This window comes from Mizuhopecten yessoensis, unplaced genomic scaffold (genome assembly GCF_002113885.1).
Source record: "Mizuhopecten yessoensis strain PY_sf001 unplaced genomic scaffold, ASM211388v2 scaffold6111, whole genome shotgun sequence".
In the NCBI taxonomy this organism is placed as follows: Eukaryota; Metazoa; Mollusca; class Bivalvia; order Pectinida; family Pectinidae; genus Mizuhopecten; species Mizuhopecten yessoensis.
In genome coordinates this window covers 239,557-264,004 of record NW_018406385.1, presented here as the reverse complement: position 1 = coordinate 264,004, position 24,448 = coordinate 239,557, and the positions used below count along the sequence as shown (strand labels likewise).

The following is a 24,448-nucleotide window of genomic DNA, read 5'->3' as shown; positions in this document are numbered from 1 at the left end:
TACTTTGTTCTGGGAGGTGGGCTATACAAGTACTGCATGTGTGGGAGTAAATGGGGTCGACTGGGTTAATTGATAGGTGACTATACAAACAGTTCAATCACAGCAATTAAATGTTAGTGCCTTTTTTGTAATTAAAGGCTTGCTGGACATCAGGAGATCTGAAAAAACAATCTTTGATATGTCATCAATGTCATTTGTTAGGCCTTGTTTATCAGTATATTGTTAACTGTAGGTCTTTGTCACTAGTTCAAAGACCTGTATATAAATTTTGTATGTCAGGTCAGAAAAAAGGTCAAGTGTATAGCCTCGGCAATTATACACATACTTAAAATCAGGAAGTGGGTGACAAATAGACAAACAGGCGATGTGTTTAACAGAAATCTCACAAAAATCACAAATGAGCCTAGCTGTTACCTGCTTATTCATTATAACATGAGACACATGCTAGTTTGAATATCTTGAAATATCTATTTTTCTGAGAAACCAAATCAGGTTTACGGAATTTTCTCAGAAGTTAACCATTAATATACTATTAATTATTCTTACTCTGCTTTCTCTCTCATATTTTTTAAAGACTGTGATTTCAAAATGGTTTCATTAACCAAAACGATATTAAAATATAGAATTAAGTTGACAGTACTTGACGTTAGGAATATGTTTAGTGAGACTTTGACATATGAGCTATGTACATTAAAAACTATTCTACCTGGTGGAGTTATTTGTACATATGACATGTATATGTATACACAAACGTCTGGCTTCCTGGTCATCCATCATTGTATCAAAAGTAGGCTACCACCTGACCTTGATCTACCATCCCTCACTTCATACACTCATGAATACAACAGAAAAAGTACATTTCTGAAAACTCCATCTCAGATAGCCTCACGAATAAAAACAATGAAATGAAATGTGTATGATACTAGAAATACCAGCTTTGCGTAGGAAAGGCTACACAAAGCCTATCAAAACTGGAGATAAACATAATGTATGTATAAGATAGACTTTATTTTCGTAATAGGATTAGAAAATGCACAGCCAGCTTCACTAGGATTCAAACCCATGACCCTCTAAACCCTAGACAGACTCTCTACCAATTAAGCCTGCTATACAGGTCATCGACAATTGACCCAGTCCAGTTCCGCTACATTACCAAGAATACATTTCTGTCCATGAAGGCACCTTTTTAATGTAAGAAACTTTTTCTATAATGACCAGTGCAGTAAACAAGCAGCTGTAAATAATATACATGTATCATCTGTTTTAGCTCTGTATAACAAGTGGCCCCTGGGCCCCTAACGAATAGTTGCCTGATTTGTACCCTTCTATCAGCTCTATTAAATTTTCAGGGATTTGTACCCTTCTATCAGCTCTATTAACTTTTCAGGGATTTGTACCCTTCTATCAGCTCTATTAAATTTTCAGGGATTTGTACCCTTCTATCAGCTCTATTAAACTTTCAGAGATTTGTTAAAGGGGTCAATTTCCTAGGATCTAATTTTTGCAAATGTCAGACTTTCAAATATTCAAATTTCAAACAACTACGAATCTATAAAATGCAATGCAACTTGTGATTTGATGTATTTCTTCTGAAAAGGACTTAAACAAATGTTTCACAATGATAACAAGAGCACTGCCAGCGTAAGCTTGTCATCATGCTACGCCCGTCAGACCCTCGGAAGGGTATTGATATTTTGGAAGCAGGTAAAGTGACATATGATATAAATGTGTATTTACTGCCTCCGTTTTGTTGGTGACTGTGACCTTGCCATTCCTTTACTGTGTTTATGGCGCAAGCTATTTTGTGTTTCAGAGTTACACTTTCGTGGTCAATGTTACTTTATTTACTAAAACTAGAACCTTGGCTTTGATGTAGGAGTCATGAACAAATAATTAAGAAGTTCTTGCATTTTCGACGGAATGCCCTTATTTGGCAATGAAAAAAGGTGCATAACTCTGACGAATAGCGTGTAAATGTTACCAATTAATATGTAAACAAATGCAAAACTTAACAGCAAAAATGATGAACAGCGTTGCTATGTCAAGAGTGATATGCCAAAACGGAGAAAGCTGAAACTCGATAGTATTTGTTGAACGCTATTGCTTTTAACATTACTGAATATAATTTGAAAGGAAATGATTAAAAAGTAAAAGGGTTCTTGCATTTACTACACAATGCCCTTATTTGGCAATAAAAGGGGCATAACTCAACCATAAATCCACATAAACTTCTGAAATGCAAATTTGTTCAAGCTATATTGGTATGCAATATGTGAACCATTAGTTTCATTAAGATATGTTTATGAAAGAAGGCAGAAGAGTGATGAGAAGGTTAAAAGTTAACAGATGGACGGACAACGCAGCCCATACCATAATACGACCAGTCGGATGACGGGTGATAATATAATAACAAGACAATTCGGCGAGTTATATATAGTCCCCCACCAAATGTGAAATGCACAGATGATAAATTCATGCAGGTGTTAATTCTATATATGAATGTTTGACAGACCCACCGTATTCAATAAGGAATAGTGTCAGTGATCTGGTCAAAAATAGAGTGACCTACTTTTAATACACGACACGCCGCCTCACCAAGATGAACCCATACTCAAAGTATGAAGTTCCAGTGACTAGTAGTGTAGGAGATAGAGCCCGGACAAACTTTTTCTTTGATGTAGGTCAAAGGTAAAAATATAGGTCAGAGTGACCTACTTTTAATACACGACACACCGCCTCACCAAAGTGAACCCATACCCCAAATATGAAGTTCCAGTGACTAGTAGTGTAGGAGATAGAGCCCAGACCAACTTTTTCTTTGAAGTAGGTCAAAGGTCAAAATGTATGTCAGAGTGACCTACTTTTGATACATGAGACACCGTCTCACCAAGGTGAACCTATACACAAAGTATGAAGTTCCAGTGACGAGTAGTGTAGGAGATAGAGCTGGGACAAGATAGTGGAAGGACGAACGGACACGATGCAAAACTATAGTCCCCTCTGGTTCCCAGTGGGGGACTAATAATTGCTTAACTTGTTAGTAACCTTTACATTAACATTTAACATACCAAATTAAGAATTCCTCTACTTTCCTTGGGCCAACACATGGAAATTAATTGTTAGATTTACTACATCCAGCCAACATTGGCCGACCACATGGGAATTAAACGTTAGTTTTCCTACTTGCAGACAACGTTGGCCCAACAACATTAAGCCAACGCCGACGTAAGGCCAACCAAACGACCAACAGCCAACGTTGGGACAACGTATGTCTGCTATCTGGGTACCTACAACATAATACAGTCGGGTTTTTTTGCATTGTATTTTATGCTACAGTGCAAATCAATGTTATGCTATTTTCACTCTATATCTGTTTATACTTGAATTTTCATTTTTCGAGATTGCTACATATTGGGAGGTACTTAACGGCCCATTTCCTTGTAACAACACGTTACTTGTAGCAACAATGAGACAGCAACACATGGTATGACTAGAAGATTTAAGGGGAAAATGAAACTCCATTACTGTAATTGTTAATTATTTTATCCTCAAAATAGTGGGGTTTTTGCAAAACGCACACATATATATAGTGCACACAATTACGTGTTCAAACAACCATGTGTGATTTGGTATGACTGGTTGATCAAAATTACCTAACGAAGACAGAAATGAAGGTCATGTCAATCATTGATCAGAAAGTTTATCGGTGATTGACAGTTGTCAAAACAAACCTGGACCCGATATTAATTCTGTCTACCTGACATTTTTACACCTCAGCATGAAATTTAGCCATCCTAAATCTGACATATTGATTGTCAATCCCTCCAACCACACATCCTCTCCCCCCTTTATATAAAATAAACTTATTTTATTTATTTTACAACAACTATAAAACAAGTTTTTACAACTTATAGTAATCACTCTTGTTGGCCAGGATGGACCCTCATAACTTTCCACGTGCAATCTGGGAATCGAACCCAGGCCGCCTAGGTGAAAGGCAGGTGCACTATCCACTGCGCCGCCCCTCCCCCTTCTTTACCCACCTACTATGCATTGTGAGAATATACATGAAGCACAACCAATAAGTTGTTTTATGTGACGTTTTGATGGCTAGTACCGTATGTACTTTAACACTATTAGAAAAATGACCAGTTAAGTGTATATATACACACAGGTGTGAAAAATGTACAAGTTCTCCAGGCAAATCCATATCAATACTTCCGAAACCTGAAGAAAATGATTAGAAACCAACTTACCATACATTTTAAACTGTAATAGGAGAGGAGAAATGCACAGCCAGACAGGGGTTTAAATGAAGGACCTCCCGAACCCTTGACCAACGTTCTACCAATTGAGCTACCTGTTCGTCAGCAATCGACCCAATCCAGTTCTGCTACATTACAATCAACACCGTACCCTGCCCTTTCCAATTAAAATCTGTCAGACAATGATGTCAAGAATACCTTTTGGTGAAAATGCCCTCAGCTTTGCTTAAGTGGAGACATACATAAAGACAGGCTGGTGGTTGTTCTTTACGCAAAAATTCAATCGTATTGTTAGACTGTTTTCCAAAAGTTATCTAAATATATAAGCATACAACTAAGTTTTTTTGTTTATGTTTGTCTTTCAATCTATCAAATATTTTTGTGATAACAGAAATAACTCAATCCTACTGCCTCTTGCCAAGAGTACTCAGACCAGGATAATCATAAACTGCATACCAAGAAATTTTTGCCGGAGCTTAATTTTCGTCGTTTTTGGCCCTCCGTAACGAGGGCGAAATTATCTTTACAGGGAATGTAGGTAATATACATAGTAATTTTATGTGAAGGGCGAAATTTACACTGGGCGAAAATTGAAGTTTATCGGAGAAGGGCAAAAGTTTCACTGGGTGAAAATTTCCGGGTATACTGAGTAATGCATGTGTTTTTGTTTGTATTCAGGTAGGATAGTGTTTGTGAAATATTCCGCTTTATGAACATTGACGATGTTATAGTAATGAGCCAAAAGTGACTGTGACGCTCTGGATGTGTCCAATTAGTTCTGTGTTCTGGACCTGCAGCCCTAATGGTAACTATATAGCTACTTCATACTCTTAAAATTGTACAGCGCTTGCTTGCAGCATTGGACGTTGGTGTATGTGTCTCAAAGAAACATTTACTCCAGTCTGTCACCTACGCTTACTGGCAGTATAGTCACCTGGTTAAATACCTGAGGGCATTCTTTGTAGGTGACCACAGCAAGCCTGTGGCCGGTGGACAACAGTATATAAAGTACTGCGTACCTTGTGGACTCTCAGAAACATCTTGACCTAATGGCTAAAGAGTGATCGGTGTGTCATGGCTGCTTGTAAAGTGCTATTGTATGGTATATGTGTTGTTGATATATCTATCTTACCTGGCATGGGTGTGGGGGATTTCTAGGGTGAACGTAGTTTAACATATATCACAACAACCCCATACAGCACGAAGGGTGTGGTGTACGTGCCTAAAAGTTGTCCTTGTTGATCATCATATTCAGGAAGCCATATTCCAAATTAACAAGAATGCTTCATGACCATGCACTCTGATAAGTCCCACAATTTAAGTTTCAGTAGAATTCAAGTGCTAACAGACAATGAAAGATGCACAATGGACAACGAAAAAGCATGATGTACTAAGATGGATAGCATTTTCACGCATGATGAGTATGCCTTACAAGCATCAACTGTAAGGAATTTCCCTTTAACTCAGCGGTAGAGCATCGGGCTAGAGCCAAGGGTCGCTGGTTCGAGACCCAGCAATGGCATGATCTATATCACTATTCCTCGTCCTACTACAAACTGGTGCCTTTGGAGTTTGAAAAAAGAGGGGAATAGTGTAAAAGATGTGCATTGATTAGGTGGCCTTACAAGCATCAGCAGTAGGTGGAGGCCAAAGGGTCGCGGGCTCGAGCCCCAGCAACAGTAATATCTTTATCACTATTCCTTATCCTACTACAATAACTGTTTCATTAAATCAAAAACAACTCTATTACAACTGGAGTAACCATTAGGGCCCTGACTGGCCAGGTACTTATGTCACCTGATAATTAGTGACAATAACATCCCTGTACAATAGTGTCACAAGTAACAGGTGATACCGACACATTATAAGTACATTTAGCCCCGTATTAAGTGTATGTCTGGATTATGATTTTATATTTCTCATGATATTCCTCCAACAGCCTCACAAATTATGATATTTTTCATCATCATTTGATTATTCGATCTTCAACATGATCCAAACTTAAGCTTATCAGCTGCCGGTGTCACTGGAAACCAACACCCACTGACTATAAATGCTATCGCAAAAAATTGGTTTTTACGATTATTCCAGTGAAGAATTTCCTCGCCTGTTTTAATCAATAAACTCTAAAGACAAGATTGAGATTATCAGTGGTATAATTGAATGATAACTATTGATGATTTGCTGCCATTTGTAGATAGCACTCTGTGGTAGGCATATTGATTTCCATACGGTCACAAGACATTCCTTCTCTTTTCTAAACATTTGGTGACAACTTCATCCTAGGTTTCTCTGTAAGTCTCATGACAGGTAACCTCCTTACCAGGAATTCTGATAACGGGTAACCTCCTTCCTTACCAGGAGTTCTGACGACAGGTAACCTCCTAACCAGGAGGTCTGATGACAGGTAACCTCCTTCCTAACCAGGAGGTTACCTGTCATCAGAACACCTTGTAAGAAAGGAGGTTACCTGTCATCCGAACTTCTGGTAAGGAGGTTACCTGTCATCAGAAGTAAGGAGGTTACCTGGCATCAGAACTTCTGGTAAGGAGGTTACGGGTCATCAGAACTCCTGGTAAGGAAGGAGGTAACAGCTGTCATCAGAACTCCTGGTAAGTAGGTTACCTGTCATCAGAACTCCTGGTAAGCAAGGAGGTTACCTGTCATCAGAACTTCTGATGACAAGTAACCTCCTTACCAGAAGTTCTGATGACAGGTAACCTCCTTCCTAACCAGGAGTTCTGATGACAGGAAACCTCCTTCCTTACCAGGAGTTCTGATGACAGGTAACCTCGTAACCAGGAGTTCTGATGACACTCTGGTAACCTCCTTACCAGGAGCTCAGATGACAGGTTACCTCCTAACCAGGAGTTCTGATGCCAGGTAACCTCCTAACCAGGAGTTCTGATGCCAGGTAACCTCCTTACTGGAAGTTCTGATGACAAGTAACCTCCTAACCAGGAGTTCTGATGACACTCTGGTAACCTCCTTACCAGGAGCTCAGATGACAGGTTACCTCCTAACCAGGAGTTCTGATGCCAGGTAACCTCCTTACTGGGAGTTCTGATGACAAGTAACCTCCTAACCAGAAGTTCTGATGACAGGTAACCTCCTAACCAGGAGTTCTGATGCCAGGTAACCTCCTTCCTTACCAGGAATTCTGATAACAGGAAACCTCCTTAATTACCAGGAGTTCTGATGCCAGGTAAGCTCCTTACCAGGAGTTCTGATGACAGGTACCCTCCTAACCAGGAGTTCTGATGACAGGTTAACCTCCTTACCTGGAGTTCTGATGACAGGTAACCTCCTTACCAGGCGTTCTGATGACAGGTAACCTCCTTCCTAACCAGGAGATCTGATGACAGGTAACCTCCTAACCAGGAGTTCTGATGCCAGGTAACCTCCTTCCTTACCAGGAATTCTGATAACAGGAAACCTCCTTAATTACCAGGAGTTCTGATGCCAGGTAACCTCCTTCCTTACCAGGAATTCTGATAACGGGTAACCTCCTTAATTTCCAGGAGTTCTGATGCCAGGTAACCTCCTTCCTAACCAGGAGTTCTGATGCCAGGTAACCTCCTTCCTAACCAGGAGTTCTGATGACAGGTAACATCCTTACCAGGAGTTCAGATGACAGGTTACCTACTTACCAGGAATTCTGATAACAGGTAACCTCCTTAATTACCAGGAGTTCTGATAACAGGTAACCTCCTAACCAGGAGTTCTGATGCCAGGTAACCTCCTTATCAGGAGTTCTGATGACAGGTAACCTCCTTCCTAACCAGGAGATCTGATGACAGGTAACCTCCTAACCAGGAGTTCTGATGCCAGGTAACCTCCTTCCTTACCAGGAATTCTGATAACGGGTAACCTCCTTAATTTCCAGGAGTTCTGATGCCAGGTAACCGCCTTACTGGAAGTTCTGATGACAAGTAACCTCCTAACCAGAAGTTCTGATGACAGGTAACCTCCTAACCAGGAGTTCTGATGCCAGGTAACCTCCTTATCAGGAGTTCTGATGACAGGTAACCTCCTTACCAGAAGTTCGGATGACAGGAAACCTCCTTTCTTACAAGGTGTTCTGATGAAAGGTAACCTCCTTATCAGGAGTTCTGATGCCAGGTAACCGCCTTACCAGGAGTTCTGATGACAGCTGTTACATCCTTCCTTACCAGGAGTTCTGATGACAGGTAACCTCCTTTCCAGGAGTTCAGATGACAGGTAACCTCCTTACCAGGAGTTCTGATGCCAGGTAACCTCCTAACCAAGAGTTCTGATGACAGGTAACCTCCTTATCAGGAGTTCTGATGCCAGGTAACCGCCTTACTGGAAGTTCTGATGACAAGTAACCTCCTAACCAGAAGTTCTGATGACAGGTAACCTCCTTCCTAACCAGGAGATCTGATGACAGGTAACCTCCTAACCAGGAGTTCTGATGCCAGGTAACCTCCTAACCAAGAGTTCTGATGACAGGTAACCTCCTTATCAGGAGCTCTGATGCCAGGTAACCTCCCTACTGGAAGTTCTGATGACAAGTAACCTCCTAACCAGAAGTTCTGATGACAGGTAACCTCCTTATCAGGAGTTCTGATGACAGGTAACCTCTTTATCAGGAGTTCTGATGACAGGTAACCTCTTTATCAGGAGTTCTGATGACAGGTAACCTCTTTATCAGGAGTTCTGATGACAGGTAACCTCTTTATCAGGAGTTCTGATGACAGGTAACCTCTTTATCAGGAGTTCTGATGACAGGTAACCTCTTTATCAGGAGTTCTGATGACAGGTAACCTCCTAATACCAGAAGTTCAGATGACAGGTAACCTCCTTTCTTACAAGGTGTTCTGATGACAGGTAACCTCCTTATCAGGAGTTCTGATGCCAGGTAACCTCCTTACTGGAAGTTCTGATGACAAGTAACCTCCTAACCAGAAGTTCTGATGACAGGTAACCTCCTAACCAGGAGTTCTGATGACAGGTAACCTCCTTACCAGAAGTTCTGATGCCAGGTAACCTCCTAATACCAGAAGTTCTGATGACAGGTAACCTCCTTATCAGGAGTTCTGATGACAGGTAACCTCCTTATCAGGAATTCTGATAACGGGTAACCTCCTTCCTTACCAGGAGTTCTGATGACAGGTAACCTCCTAACCAGGAGTTCTGATTACAGGTAGCCTCCTAACCAGGAGTTCTGATGACAGGTACCCTCCTAACCAGGAGTTCTGATGACAGGTAGCCTCCTAACCAGGAGTTCTGATGACAGGTAACCTCTTTCCTTACCAGGAGTTCTGATGACAGGTAACCTCCTAACCAGGAGTTCTGATGCCAGGTAACCTCCTTACCAGGAGTTCTGATGACAGGTAACCTCCTTCCTTACCAGGAGTTCTGATGACAGGTAACCTCCTAACCAGGAGTTCTGATGACAGGTTAACCTCCTTACCAGGAGTTCTGATGACAGGTAACCTCCTTACCAGGAGTTCAGATGACAGGTAACCTCCTTACCAGGAATTCTGATAACAGGTAACCTCCTTAATTACCAGGAGTTCTGATGCCAGGTACCCTCCTTACCAGGAGTTCTGATGACAGGTAACCTCCTTACCAGGAGTTCTGATGACAGGTAACCTCCTTCCTTATCAGGAGTTCTGATGACAGGTAACCTCCTAACCAGGAGTTCTGATGACAGGTAACCTCCTTACCAGAAGTTCTGATGCCAGGTAACCTCCTAATACCAGAAGTTCTGATGACAGGTAACCTCCTTATCAGGAGTTCTGATGACAGGTAACCTCCTTATCAGGAGTTCTGATGACAGGTAACCTCCTTATCAGGAGTTCTGATGACAGGTAACCTCCTTATCAGGAGTTCTGATGACAGGTAACCTCCTTATCAGGAGTTCTGATGACAGGTAACCTCCTTATCAGGAGTTCTGATGACAGGTAACCTCCTTATCAGGAGTTCTGATGACAGGTAACCTCCTTATCAGGAGTTCTGATGACAGGTAACCTCCTAATACCAGAAGTTCTGATGACAGGTAACCTCCTTATCAGGAGTTCTGATGACAGATTACCTCTTTTCCGGGAGTTCTGATGACAGGTAACCTCCTAATACCAGAAGTTCTCATAACAGGTAACCTCCTTACTAGAAGTACAATATGATTTTGTCAAACAATATCCTACATTGGCAGATAAAGTGAATAATACAGGGTTTTATATATAGGTTTTCGGATAATATGCTGTTAGGATTTGCCTACTGAATTCAGAGAGCATGTCTCTTGCTTTAAGAGCAAACGTTTCTCTGTCAATGGAATGAGGGATTATATTTCCGTAACTATTGATCAGACGAGTAGTGTTTCCACTTTCTTGTCTGGAGTTCGGCTCCTGAAGCACTTTCAAAGAGGATTACTGCACTGGAAATGGCACTCAATACCTGGATATATATATACAGTATTTATAACACACTTAAATCATTCACTCTCCATGATTTACTTAACATGTCCTGCCAACTTTGATACAGTATACCAAACCACCTCAGGGCCTCATCACCATCCCACCATCACCAAAATATTGACCAAGACTCTTCGCCTTATCGTCCTCTTTGTCTTCCGTTAGGAATCTTTCATTATTTACTTCAATTCTTACATCTCTAGGATCGTCAGTTTCCATTAAATTGTGCCTGGAAACTGTACAAGAAGCCCAACATTCCTCGCCTGGCTCAAGTTATCAGTCTTGTAACCTGCCCTGCTTAACCTGGCGCTGTCGGACCACAAACCAGCTCTTCCCTGTTCTCATGGTCTGAGACCATAATTAATCGTCCTCCCGTTCCCACATCTTCAAGGTCTTAGTAAAATGCTCCCAAACAGCCACTCTTATCATGTTTTATTGTTAGAAGACTCCAAACTTACACTGTCACACCTCCTTGCTGTCAATTGTTTTAATCTGTTACAGTCTCTGTTAGTACCACTGCTTCTACCATACTTTTTTAAGGGTCCTCGTACCACTGCTTCTACCATACTTTTTTAAGGGTCCTTGTATCACTGCTTTTACCATACTTTTTTAAGGGTCCTCGTACCACTGCTTATACCATACATTTTTAAGGGTCCTCGTACCACTGCTTCTACCATACTTTTTTAAAGGTCCTCGTACCACTGATTTTACCAAAAAATTTAAGGGTCCTCGTACCACTGCTTCAACCATATTTTTTTTAAAGGTCCTCATACCACTGCTTAACTCTACCATATTTTTTTAAAGGTCCTCGTACCACTGCTTAACTCTACCATACTTTTTTAAGGGTCCTGGTACCACTGCTTCTACCATACTTTTTAAGGGTGCTGACACCACTGCTTCTACCAGACTTTTTAAGGGTCCTGGTACCACTGCTTCTACCATACTTTTTAAGGGTCCTCGTACCACTGCTTCTACAGTACTTTTTCAAGGGTCCTCATACCACTGCTAAAAACTGTACCTAAGTGCTGGAAACTATTTTTTCCAGCATGACTATAGCTTTTATGAATCATTTTTGAAAAAGAAAATCATACCTTTTGGGACCTATATATGAGAAATGATAAAGATGACATAATAAAGATATGATCAACAACAGTGTTCTGAGTGTAAAAAGTATTCTGCAGGGTTAGACTAGATTCGAACCCTGAACTTTAGGTTGCTGAACTATCGCTTCAACGGATTAAGCTACCTGGTCAAACCAAGTGTACTTCCCAAATATTTAAAGCCATATCGAAACGGAAGTTAACAGGAGGCTATTGCATACAGGAAAAACCACAAATCATAGGGATCCTTAAATATTTTTAAGACATTTGAATTCTTCATTGCAGAATAATAAACGGTTTGAGTAGGCAAGCGCGAGGAAACAATGACTAGAGGAACAGCATGGTAAGATGCTTGATTTTTGAAGTTTAACAGACAATATCCCTTTAAGTATTCTAGCAGAGTAATGTAAAAACCACAAGAGAAGCGAAATTCGATTTTTGCATATCATGACATATTTTTGGTCATTTAATGACTGACATTTTATTACTATTATCCATGTTGTCAAGCGCTTTAGAGTAATTTTACAAATTGTTTAGGGCGCTATATAAATGTTGTGTATTATTATTCATGAAATAATTTCCAGGCAAAATTGTAAACATTTACCACTGCGTTATAACTAACATGTATATAAACATGCAGAACATCTAATACTGCTTTTATAGTCTAGCTTTCATTAAGCTATTGATGCGTACCACTCTGACTGAATAAAATTGAGAAATCACAGGGAATCTGTGAAATCAGGCAGAGAAGAAATCAATAGCTATTCCATCATCCCGTATTGATTAAGAGGAATATTTCCGAGTGAGCGGTGTTTCCCGTTCCCTGTACATGTTCTCGTCTTCTCCGGAGACATTCGGAGTAACAACATCAGGAAGTTGGTGAGATGTCAATGCCTAGTTATTAATGAATTAATCGTCATGACTGTCAAATAGAAATTCTAAGCTGTATAACCACGACAAGTAACTGGACTTAGAAAAAAAATCACAATAAAACCCCGGATCAATTCATCCCAGGCCTTACAATTAAAACTTTAGTGACAAATAGCTTTTGTGGATGCAAAGGGGTCACATCAAGTCAGAACCCCAAACCCCCATATCATGAAAAAAAATGAAAAAATATTATCCATCAAAATTAAAAATCTGCGATAGAACTTTCAAATGACTGTTTCTTTAATTTTGAATACTTCCCCGGTATTATTATGTGTTTTCATGGTTGCCATGGTTACCATTTTTTATTAGCATAAATTAATGAAATTTGAATATTCAGTAAATTTTGACAGGTTTTTGCCGAGTTTTTCTCTTAGTTATACCATAGAGCGCAATCTTGAACAAACTTTATATTTCTCCTTAAGGTGTATTACAGGTGCTTACACACTATCCTTTGATATTAAGTTTGTTCAAGCATGTGTTCTATAGTTTTTAGGAGAAAAACTACGCAAGATATGACAATATTCACTGGATATTCAAATTTTTCAAAGTTATCCAAATTTGATCTTGGCAACATGGCAACAATAATTAGAAATACAAATAAATATTTTCATGATAGTATTTGGGAAATATTTAAATTTACAGAAACAGTCGTTTGAAAGTTGAAGGTTTTGAATTTTGATGTATTTTTGGGGCCAAAACACTCCCAAACCATACATATAGTCCTTATTAAAAAATTAAAAGAAAATTCTAAAAGAAAATCAAAACAAATTCAGAGTTTAGGTTAGTTCAGGTTTAGTTCCTGCAGCACATTTTGAAACCCTATTAAACACAACTAATGGTGAAACTCAGCATCAGCATCAAAATCAATGGACCATGAATTATAGATCACACTCATCAGCATTCACAGCACAGAATATGATACAGGGTGTCATCTGGAACAAAAATATCTCTAAGGGTTCAAAAGTTATGGCCACAAGAATTCATCAACATTTTTCACCAGATTACAGTGACATTGTGACACTTCAATTGTAGATTCATCAAGACATATCTTTCATGGTTTAAAATGTTTTGTCCTGGCAAGATTTCTCAGGAAATTCTGTACTGATTTGATCTTTAACCTTGAGGATAAGGTCACGTCGTTAATTGAGTTAATTAATTTAATTACAGTCCAGACAATGTTACATAAGATCTAGATTTAATACAATTGGTCTCCATTCATTTGAAGGAAAGATATCATATATATTTGAAGCATTATATCTACAATGTATATTTAATATAGAAACAATTTTCAAAATAAATTTGTCTTGTTTGTCATATTGCATACAGGACAATCCCCATTCATACATAATGAATAGCATAAAGATCATATAAGAAAACATCTAAACAATGAACAGAAGAATCAGTATCATACGCCCCCTCAAAAAAACATGTTTTTATCAAAGTCATCAATATGAAGGTATGACGGAGATTGGACGATTTAAGTCACTTAAATTCTTATGTCACAATGAGATAACAAAAAAAAAGACAATTGTAGTAGTTATCTAGAAGTTAATGGTTGGTCAATGTTGTGGCTGGTTATGCTAATGAGCGGGTCGGTTATGGTTAGAGAGACAGGGCTACTACTGTGACTGTCAATTAAATAACACCTACTTTGCATAATTTATTTCAATAGTAAAAGTCCACCTACACATTGTGTATATGAATATATATTATTTCCGGCCATATAAACACATCCTAACTTAGGTCATGAACTTTTATGTAACCCGAAAGGTGGATTGCAATTTACAGCCCACACAAGATTTTGCCTTAAATGTTGCACTAGATTTTTGTAAACTCAATAGTGAGGGCCTGGACAAGATTTCACCAGAAAGTTTACAGAGGTCAAGATCACAGTGACCTCAACTTTATTGCACTGCAAACCATAAGTTTCCTCAAGATATTTCTTATTGGTAAAAAGTTATCACTTGAAAAATATTGTAAAGGAAGTTTTTCACTTGCACGACCTTGGACCTCAAGGTGTTTGGTTTTTTTGTTTGTTTGTATGGATCGAGTTTAACATCCTCGCAAAAACTAAAAGGCCATATACAAACTTTATTTATTTTACAACAATTATGAAACAAGTTATTTCAACTTATATCAATCACTCTTGTTGGCCCGGTTGTTAGCGCGTGGGGGTCTTATTGTGGGAGGAAACCGGAGTACCCGGAGAAAACCCATGTGGTCGGGCAGGTGACCCCAACCTTTTCACGTTCGATTGGGGAATCGAACCCTGGCAGCCTTGGTGAAAGGCAAGTGCGCTATCTTCTGCATCACCCGACCACTCTAAAAGGCCATATATGAGGATAGGTGCCTTGTGGGACATCAGTCAAAAAAGGGAGAGTAGAGAGTAAGAATAGAAGAAATATAGATCCCAAGTATTACGATGGGGACATAGCTCTGGAGAAGGCGCACAGCCCCCTCCCCTACTTCATATGCAGAGAGTTTCCTGAGGAACAGGTCATGCGGAAGATGCAGGTCTATGTTTGTCTCTCTGATAACCCCCAAACAGAATGAGGACAATTCAGAAACCCCCAACTCTGCTGTGAGGGAGGTCCCACATTGGTCTCCTCATAAATTACATGCAGTGGGAAAACATCAGGCGTATTCTTTCCCCAAACCTGCAGGGTGAGTTGGAATTCATAGCGACTAGAATATTGTGCAGAGCACAGACCTCTGCACTGTGATGAAGATAATACTTCAGTTTCCATCAAAATAACTTAATAAGAATAAAAAGTTTAAAATTGCACGGCTGGACAGGATTTTGCTGGAAATTCTACAATATTTGACCTTTGACCTTGAGGTCAACATGACATGCAGTGACCTACATCCTTTGTATGTAGTTAAAGTGCACTACACTTTCACTGGTGGTACAATTACACTTAGAGGTATCTTTTATGGCTTAAAAACTGTTGTGACCTATCAATATTTTGCAGAGAATTTTGTAGTTATATGATCTTTGACATTTGGCCTTGAGTTTAAGGTCCCACTGACCTAATTCCAGAGCATTACATACCTCGGGGATAGATGCAGGTACTGACTTCATTTCATGTGCATGAAGATATTATTTTCGGTATAAAAATTAGATCCCACACAAGATAAAAAAAATATATTAGGAAAGAACTGTCAGAAGAACAGGTAATAATGCATTGTCTTGATCCCTTCATTTAAAGATAAGGCAATAGTTAATATTTACAAAATCATTATCAATAATTTATCTTTAACATAAATAACTTGGAGAATGAAATTGCGTCGTAATTCATGTAATCCATACATTTGCATAAAAATTATATAAGAAAACAACTGAACAATGAACAGAAGAATCATTCAGCATCACACATCCATGTCAAAAAGAACATGTTTTTATCAAAGTCATCAATATGAAGGTACGACGGAGATTGGAAGATTTCTGTCAATAGAATTCTTATGTCACAATGAGATAACAAAAACAAGACAATTGTAGTAGTTATCCAGTAGTTAATGATTGCTCAATGGTGTGGCTGATTATGCTAATGAAAGGGTGTTCGTTTACACTGAGAGACAGGATAACTACTGTAATCCTCAATAAAATATACTGCATATAATTTATCTAAATAGATGTGACTTTTCAATTTTGACTGTCAGTCAAGGTCCGCCTACACACAGTCCGTATATGAATAGATATTGTTTTCCAGCCTTGTAAACACATCCATACTATGGTCATGAACTGTTGTGACCCTTGAATAGTAAGTATGAATACAGCAGGTTACCAGCTAAATATATATCCCCAGATACCACCAGCAACAGCCCGCCTGTGACAGTGTGATGTACTTACCGACATTGTGCTCTGTTTTAGTTTCATCGGCCCAAAAATAACCTCATTGTCAGTGTTCTGCAATGACAAAAAATTGACAAAAATCAAGAACAACTCATACAGTTACCCTATATCATAAACATACTTTAGTGGGAGACACTTGCTTTGGACCCTGAAATTGAGCTTAAGATCAAATGATTTCATATGAAAAAGCAACTCAACATGTAAATAAATTCATATTATATTATTTATATATTTATCACTCATGTTGGCCCATATGGAAGTGCACAGTGGTCTTAATGAAGGAGGAAACTAGAGTACCTGAAGAAAACTGACATGTTTTGGCACTCTGGTGACCCCATACCTTTCGCATCAGATCGGGGAGTCACATCCCGGGCATGGTGAGGGGCTTTTACAACTCAAAAGATGCTATTTTAAAGTGTTATTTATTTCCAAGGATGTATGAAGTCACACATTTCACTTATTTATTTTTTGAATAACATGCATAATTAAATCAAAATAGTGCTTCATTGCTCTATAATATGAAATAAAAATGTCCTACTTGGAGATTTATCGCATTATTCTTCAACATATTGGCCATTGACACTAAATACTTGAATTAATCTTGCTTTAAAGTTGACACAAGTGTTACAGGAGAGGAAAAATGCATGGCTTAACCGGGGTTCAAACCCGGGACCCTCCGAACTCTAGATGGACGCTCTACCAATTGAGCTATCTGATTGCCGACGATCGACCCAATCCAGTTCCACTACCGGTACACAAGAATTAACAATGTAGCATCAGCCCATCAGACAACTGGCTTCATTTCGTGCAAAAATTTGTTTTTGAACATTTTCTTCAAAATATTGGTCTCTCTGCCATGCATTAATACTCCAAGTGAGGCAGAACAACATTGACCTCTCGGGTTTTTCGCTATTGTTCGTTACATCATTAATAACAAATTTCAGGATGTGTCAGGGATAATAAGGGTCATTGACGACACTAACAATCGCCATCCAGGCTTCATATTCAAATGAGAAATTCGCGGACGGTTTATCTTGGTTATACCATTGCAAATTATTTTGATTATTGACCAATCAAATGCTGGGTTACATCTTAAATGAATTAGAATACAGCTTAGCTGACACTGAGTAACAATAGATTAAATTTACGCAGCTTACTGTCAATTCCACAGAACATACCTGGGTGGGTGATGACAGGTAAACATGAGAAAGGTGATAAATCAAAGATGGATGTATCAATGTAAACCCACATAATCTGAAGTCTAGATTGATTTCTGCTGAATAGAGTCATTGAAATTCCTACACATAAACAGGCACAAAGCAGGAACATGTACAAGTTTTTTCCATTAACCAGCTTAACACATAATATATATCCTTAGCTGTGAGAATAGCGATCCCAGCAACTCCCCCAATTTTATTCTCTTTTACATCGTGCAATTAAAACACCTTCTAAAGCTATAGAGCCTTTCTTACAATTCCCTGGTGAAACTCTAGGCTCTTCTATATAGTGACACAGACAGTTGTTTTTAGAATAGGTTATGCCATGTTCCACATTTCACACTTTGATAATACAAGATGATGTGTTACCCCATTAATCAGAACTTCTTTTCCACTTCAATACATCTATTATTATCCAAATGAAAAATCAACTACCGTGGAAACTTGTGTTATTTGCACACTTTGTTATGAGAAATTTAATGCTCAAAGTAGGGGTTGCGCAAAACACATAACCGTGTAAGCGATTTCAAGGTGTTTTTTCCACGATTGACGATTCTGGCAGACCGCCATCTAGGACACAAGAGATCATCTTTTTGTACTTTTACTGCCATTTTTAATCCCTTTTACCCCTCTGTAACTTTAGTAGACTCTACCATGCATCGATCTGGTTGAGTCCATTAAGGACCATAGTGGCGAAAGGGTTAAGCTATGGCATTGTAAAAACATTAAATTTTCCATTATGTCCAAAGTTATTAAGGTTTTTTGTTTTTTTTGTTAATTCAAAACTCGAAACATAAATTTAACATTAATATTGAGGCAATGATAATCAATGTTTTCAGAAAATATAAGACAAATCTGAGAACATTGATTGCTGGTATATACAAGTTAATGCAGTACCACACATATGTGTTTATCTGACATTTCTAATTTTATTTAGTTACACAAGTGGATCGATGCCCTTGTAAAAAAATTGATGCATTCACGAAATTAGTGAAATTAAAACCCTTATGTCAATATTAGAAACTACCTACAGTACATCGATATACATGTACTTGGATGAAGCCTATATTGTCCACCGCCATCATATATACTGGTTTGAAATACCACAACAAAAAGTCAAGCTTCTGTAATCTTAAACAACTTAAGCATGCTTGTCCCACTGAGGACAAAACACAAGCGGTTTCAACTGTAGTTTTTTATTGTCATACAGTGACCTCCTGTTAATTTTGTTTTAGATGGGCTATAGAACTACCACTGCTATAGAACTACCACGGCTATAGAACTACCACTGCTATAGAACTACCACGACTATAGAACTACCGCTGCTATAGAACTACCACGGCTATAGAACTACCACTGCTATATAACTATGACTTCTATATAACTACCACTGCTATAGAACTACGACTGCTATAGAACTACCACTGCTATAGAACTACCACTGCTAAAGAACTACCACTGCTATAGAACTACCACTGCTATAGAACTACCACTGCAATAGAACTACCATGGCTATAGAACTACCACTGCTATAGAACTACCACTGCAATATAACTACCACTGCTATAGAACTACCACTGCTATAGAACTACCACTGCAATATAACTACCACGGCTATAGAACTACCACGGCTATAGAACTACCACTGCTATAGAACTACCACTGCTATAGGTAGCTCAGATGGTTGAAACAACCATATTGTGATCAAATGTGCAGACTGTTCAATCGTAAAGTTTAATTACCACATTGCAAAACTGTTGCTAATTTGTTTAGAATCCTTTCCGTACGGTTTGCTTGTTACTTTTATTAGTCTCTCAGAAAAGTTCCTCAAGTTTTGGGTTAATTCCTTTCAGAAATGATTGCCATGCAGAAAACAGTTTCCATTTCAAATGTTACTGGTTTTTGGCAGTGGTATGGGATTCCTTTAAGTCATCCTCGCACTGAGCATATATATAATCATTAGGGACAGATATATGGGCCAGTTGTGACATCACATATCATGGCCTCATAGTTATGTCAAACAATTCATTTGAAGATTTCAATACATTTGACCTGTGACCTTGAATATGGATCAACAAATGTAATCCATTTGAACCAGAACACATCCATCAGCTAAGTGCTCTACTCAGTGCATGTCGTAAACAAGTATCACATTTCTATTATACACCTATCAACAGTAGTGTATACGATTATACAATATTTGTTCATTTTCAGAGAAATTCATACGGGGTGACAATTACACAAAAAAGAGGGGTATAGATTGTTCTTATAGGTATACATTTTACAATGTATTAAAAAAATATTCTGCATTACAAAATTGGTATTCATATATAGATGTACTTTACAACTTCCTGTTGATAACAAGAGGCCCAATGGGCCTGTATTACTCACCTGGTATTCAGTGTTGTAACATTAAATTTCATTTGAACAATTAACTTGATGTATTAATGCATTTGACACATGTGACCTTGAAGGTTGGTCAAAGTATTTCATTTGAACAAACTTATGAGCCCTTCATCTCACCATGCCATTTCATAAATGTCTTAATCCAAAGCCAAATGGTTTAAAGAATTAAGTTGATGTTGGATGGACAGATGGACAGATGGACAAAGAATGCTGCTGCTGATCTAGTAGTCAGCATAAGCTCATTTGACAATAAGCTAATAATGTATGAATTTTGCTCAAATTCAAACTCAGCTTTTAGTCTTTCTACGTTGTACATTCTTAAAGGTCATAAGAAATTGGATAATATTTGAGAGGGTTAATGTGTTAAAAAAACTGAGAAAGGAAATGAATACTGCAGAGCAAAATTGATAACCCTCTTGCCCAACATCAAAGTAGATTAAATACCACAGTTTTAGCTGGGAAAGATCAGCTTTTTACCCACTAGGTGGAGCTATAGCCTCCTACAGAATAGCACTTTTGATGTCATAAAAGTGACAGGCGATTATGACATCATAAAAAGTGAAAGGCCATATTCATACATCACATGTGCTTTTGTTTATAACCATGTCAGAATACTGTAATTGGGTTTTTGATTGGAATTGTAAGGCGGGAGAGTAGTAAAACAGAAATATGTCCGACCCTCAGGGTGATATTTTTGAATGTCAAACCCTCCACTTGACCCAATAGTAGCCTTGGGTTAGACTATCAGGAATATCACCCCTCGGGTCAAGGTTTCTCTGTAATACCCTCAAGGTGGGGGGATTAGATTCTATTACCAACGTACGAGCAAAGTAAGATGCAAACTTTCTCTTAGATTTACCTGTAAGTATTAACATCAACCGTCTATTATGTCCCATAATGATAATATAATATTGAACGTCATAATTGCCTCTTTCATCTGATATTAAACAGCAGATAAGTATATATTTTTTTCTGATGTCTATATAAGGGACGTATCGTTTACCTTTCTGTTTCGTCGACACTGGCAGGTCCCCATGGCCAATTGATAAGTCCTATCTAATTAGCGGAAATAGTATCCTGTACGTATTCATTGACACAAGTCGACGGTGTCACAGGAACAGATTCAGACACAGTTTTAACACAGAAGTAGCATCTCAGGTACAATTATCCAGGAAGATGTTAACAAAGGTGAGACATACCTATACAAGTCTACATTGTAACCCTCACACACATATATACACACACTGTGACCCAGCTCCAGACCAGGTCCTCACATCACCCACAGCAATTAAATGGCTGGCTTAAAATAATTACAGTCACCATCCAATAGCTTTATCTTTACTTGTTGATTGACTAGGGACTTATGGATAGGCATCAGCAAGAAAAGGTGGCTGTCAGCCTGCCCTAGTTATCCGACATGTGGACGACGCTTGTCAGTAGTGCACAGTGTTGGCCCCTAGGCCAGAGATGTCACTGGAGGTCTGCACCAAAGGGTGTCAGTGTCGCCTAGAATCACTGCCGCATGGGTTATACATCCCGAGGACGCGGTGCATATTGCCTGTCAGAGGCTAAACGGTATAGCTAGGGTGTCAGCACTGTCTCTTATTGCTATATGAGTTAATATTATAATGATGCATACTTGGTATTGCAATATCCTAACCATTTCAACTAGGATGTGATATCATTATCACTAATGTATATACATTACATGTATGAAAATACATATATAAACAGACAAACAAGAAGACAGACTTACCAGCACTTTCGCTCATTGACCGGTTCATCAAGTAATGGTTTTTCATTGTACCAATCACAGTTGGTCGCTATTTAATTTTCTTCCTAATACATTTATGTAAAGTTCAGATCGTAATATTATTATTATTATTAAATGCTTAACGGCCCATCAACACAGGATCGTCATTAGGAAAACAAATGGTCGAAGTCGAAGTTCAGATCGTAAGAAATGTTTAGAGTGCATGTAATTTTTGGTATTATATGACAAAGGCCTGGATGTGTAGCTCTTTATAGCACTATATGAACAACTTAACACTGAAAATTTGGTTTAACCTCTGTCCTGATTAAAATGGTTACATGTTACTAGTAAATAATTATGAAAGAAATACAAAAATTTAACCATGATAAGTGCAAAAAAAAATAAAGTTAATAATTTTATTTTAATATTCCCTTTTTTCAATTGTGTCAGTGACTAGCATTTGATGTTCTGATGATGTGTATAAAGTGATAATGCATTGTAAGTTATTAAGTAATTTGTGTAATAGCTGATTAAGCTAGTTCCAGGGGCTGTTCATTGTCCAGGTTGACTTACCATGACCGGCCATCCACACACCTGACCAGTTGACCAGGTGACTGAAAAGCCAGCTTTTTATATATATATAGGTATAGTTTTCACACTCGACCGTGTTTTAACCTGAAGGAGAAATCTTGTTATTGCTTTGACCAAGCTTCCTTTAGTAGCTGCAGGGCTGCCTAAAAGCCTGATCCTTTCTACAATTCAGCAGACATTTCAATATAAATTTAAATATATTTTAGGGTTGATGTTGAATTATTTATTTCTCAACTCGAGATAATAAGTGTAATGATCTCTGAGACCTTATACAATTTTATGATTATGTTTCAATATAATATTTTCTGAAGAAACTTTTGTTTGTTTTGTGGTATTTTACAAAACGAAAACAATTATTATATATGGGGGGAAAAAAATCATTTTTTTGTATTGGTTTTTCATTTTACAGATAAAATAGCTAAACATTTATTTCTGTAAGCTTCCATGAAAAAAGCACCTAGAAAAAGCCCATCCAATGGCTTCTTCCTGCAGATTTAGTGATATTGGGAAATTTCTGAAAATTTTCATTTAATAATAATAATATTAATTCGAGGTTCTTATATACCACTTTATCACAACCTAGTTTGCAGGTCGTCTCAAAGCGATTTACAAATTATTGTCCGTGGTTATAGGGCCTTTACAACCAGCCAATATCTTTCTCAACTCCCTGGGGTGCATACTACCGGAGCTGCCATTTCGGCGCTAACAGCTAGCATTCAACAATTCTAGCGCTGCCCAACCACGTACTCATTTACAGCTGAGTAGACTGGAACAAGACAATAGTATTGCTATGACCTGACCTTTTCATTATGCCTGTGATCATATGACAATTGTTAAACTTCAAACTCAAAGTTTCGACGAGTTTGCACTGTAATAAGGTACATTTGTATAGACAGGATTGGCATATAACAATGTATTGTCTTTATTTAAGGTAGCAGTGTACATGCAGTAGCGTACGGTGGCCATGGGTGATATTTGTATACAATGAATAACCCCTGTAATATTACATGTATCAATTTTTAAAAATAAATCAGCACTAAAATTGGCATATACAAGATGAAGTGGACTATGTGGGCTTTACAATTTTTCAAAAACAAATTGAATTTCGTTTGATACTACAGTTTTGGGCATTTACAAATCTGTGTCTGCACAACAAAAGCTAGCTTTTCATGTAGTCTATTTTTGTACTCAGCACATGTGTAAATATTGTGAAAAATCCACCGGAATGATCTATGCTTAAACGTGAGTATTTCTGTTACCGTGTAGGCAATATTTAATTTCAGACAGGTTTTAAGAAAAACAAGAGGCCCAAGGGCCTTAGCGGTCACCTGAGTTATATCATAGGTACTGGTAGCTTTATTTTATTGTTTAGATGTGATGTGGAATCAGCATGTAAACTAAGTGAAATACAATACTTGTCATGTCATCAATGGATAAGAATTTGAAAATATTGGTAAATGTTCCCTTTGGGGCCCCGCCCTAGCCCCTAGGGATGGGGCAGGAATCCCAATTTTACAAAGTAATACTCTCATTCACCCAAGATGATTCTGACTAAGTTTGAGTAATTTTCTGCTGAAAATGGATAAAATATATACCGAAAAGTGTTATTTCCCTATATAAACTATATTAAACTTTACCCCCTCCCCAAGGAAGAACGGATAGCTCGGGGGTCCTGAAATTTACAATTTAAATAAAGCCCCTGATGATTTTCTTTCCATGCAGAGAAAATGAATGTAGTACCTCTGAGTCTGGAAGTGAAAAATTTGGAAATATTGGTTAATTTTCCATTTGGGGCCCCGCCCTGGCCCCTAGGGTTGGGGTAGGAATTTCAATTTTACAATTTGAAACCATCTCCCTCCAAGGATAATTCTCACCAAGTAAAAATAATTTCCTACA

The 24,448-nt window shown here is 38.3% G+C and overlaps 1 protein-coding gene across 5 annotated transcripts in view; it reads right to left on the bottom strand.

The window, feature by feature from the left end:
* The window catches only part of LOC110451499 (high affinity cAMP-specific and IBMX-insensitive 3',5'-cyclic phosphodiesterase 8B-like), a 144,659-nt gene that overhangs the window by 45,198 nt on the left and 75,013 nt on the right, over positions 1 to 24,448 (bottom strand). For 4 of the 5 annotated variants that reach the window (XM_021499547.1, XM_021499548.1, XM_021499546.1 and 1 more), the window contains exon 2: positions 16,583 to 16,639. In XM_021499547.1, coding sequence (XP_021355222.1) covers positions 16,583 to 16,639 — 57 coding nt within the window. Of the gene's footprint in view, positions 1 to 16,582; positions 16,640 to 21,211; positions 21,670 to 24,448 lie in introns of those variants that run through there. The other variant, XM_021499545.1, reaches the window with a different exon arrangement.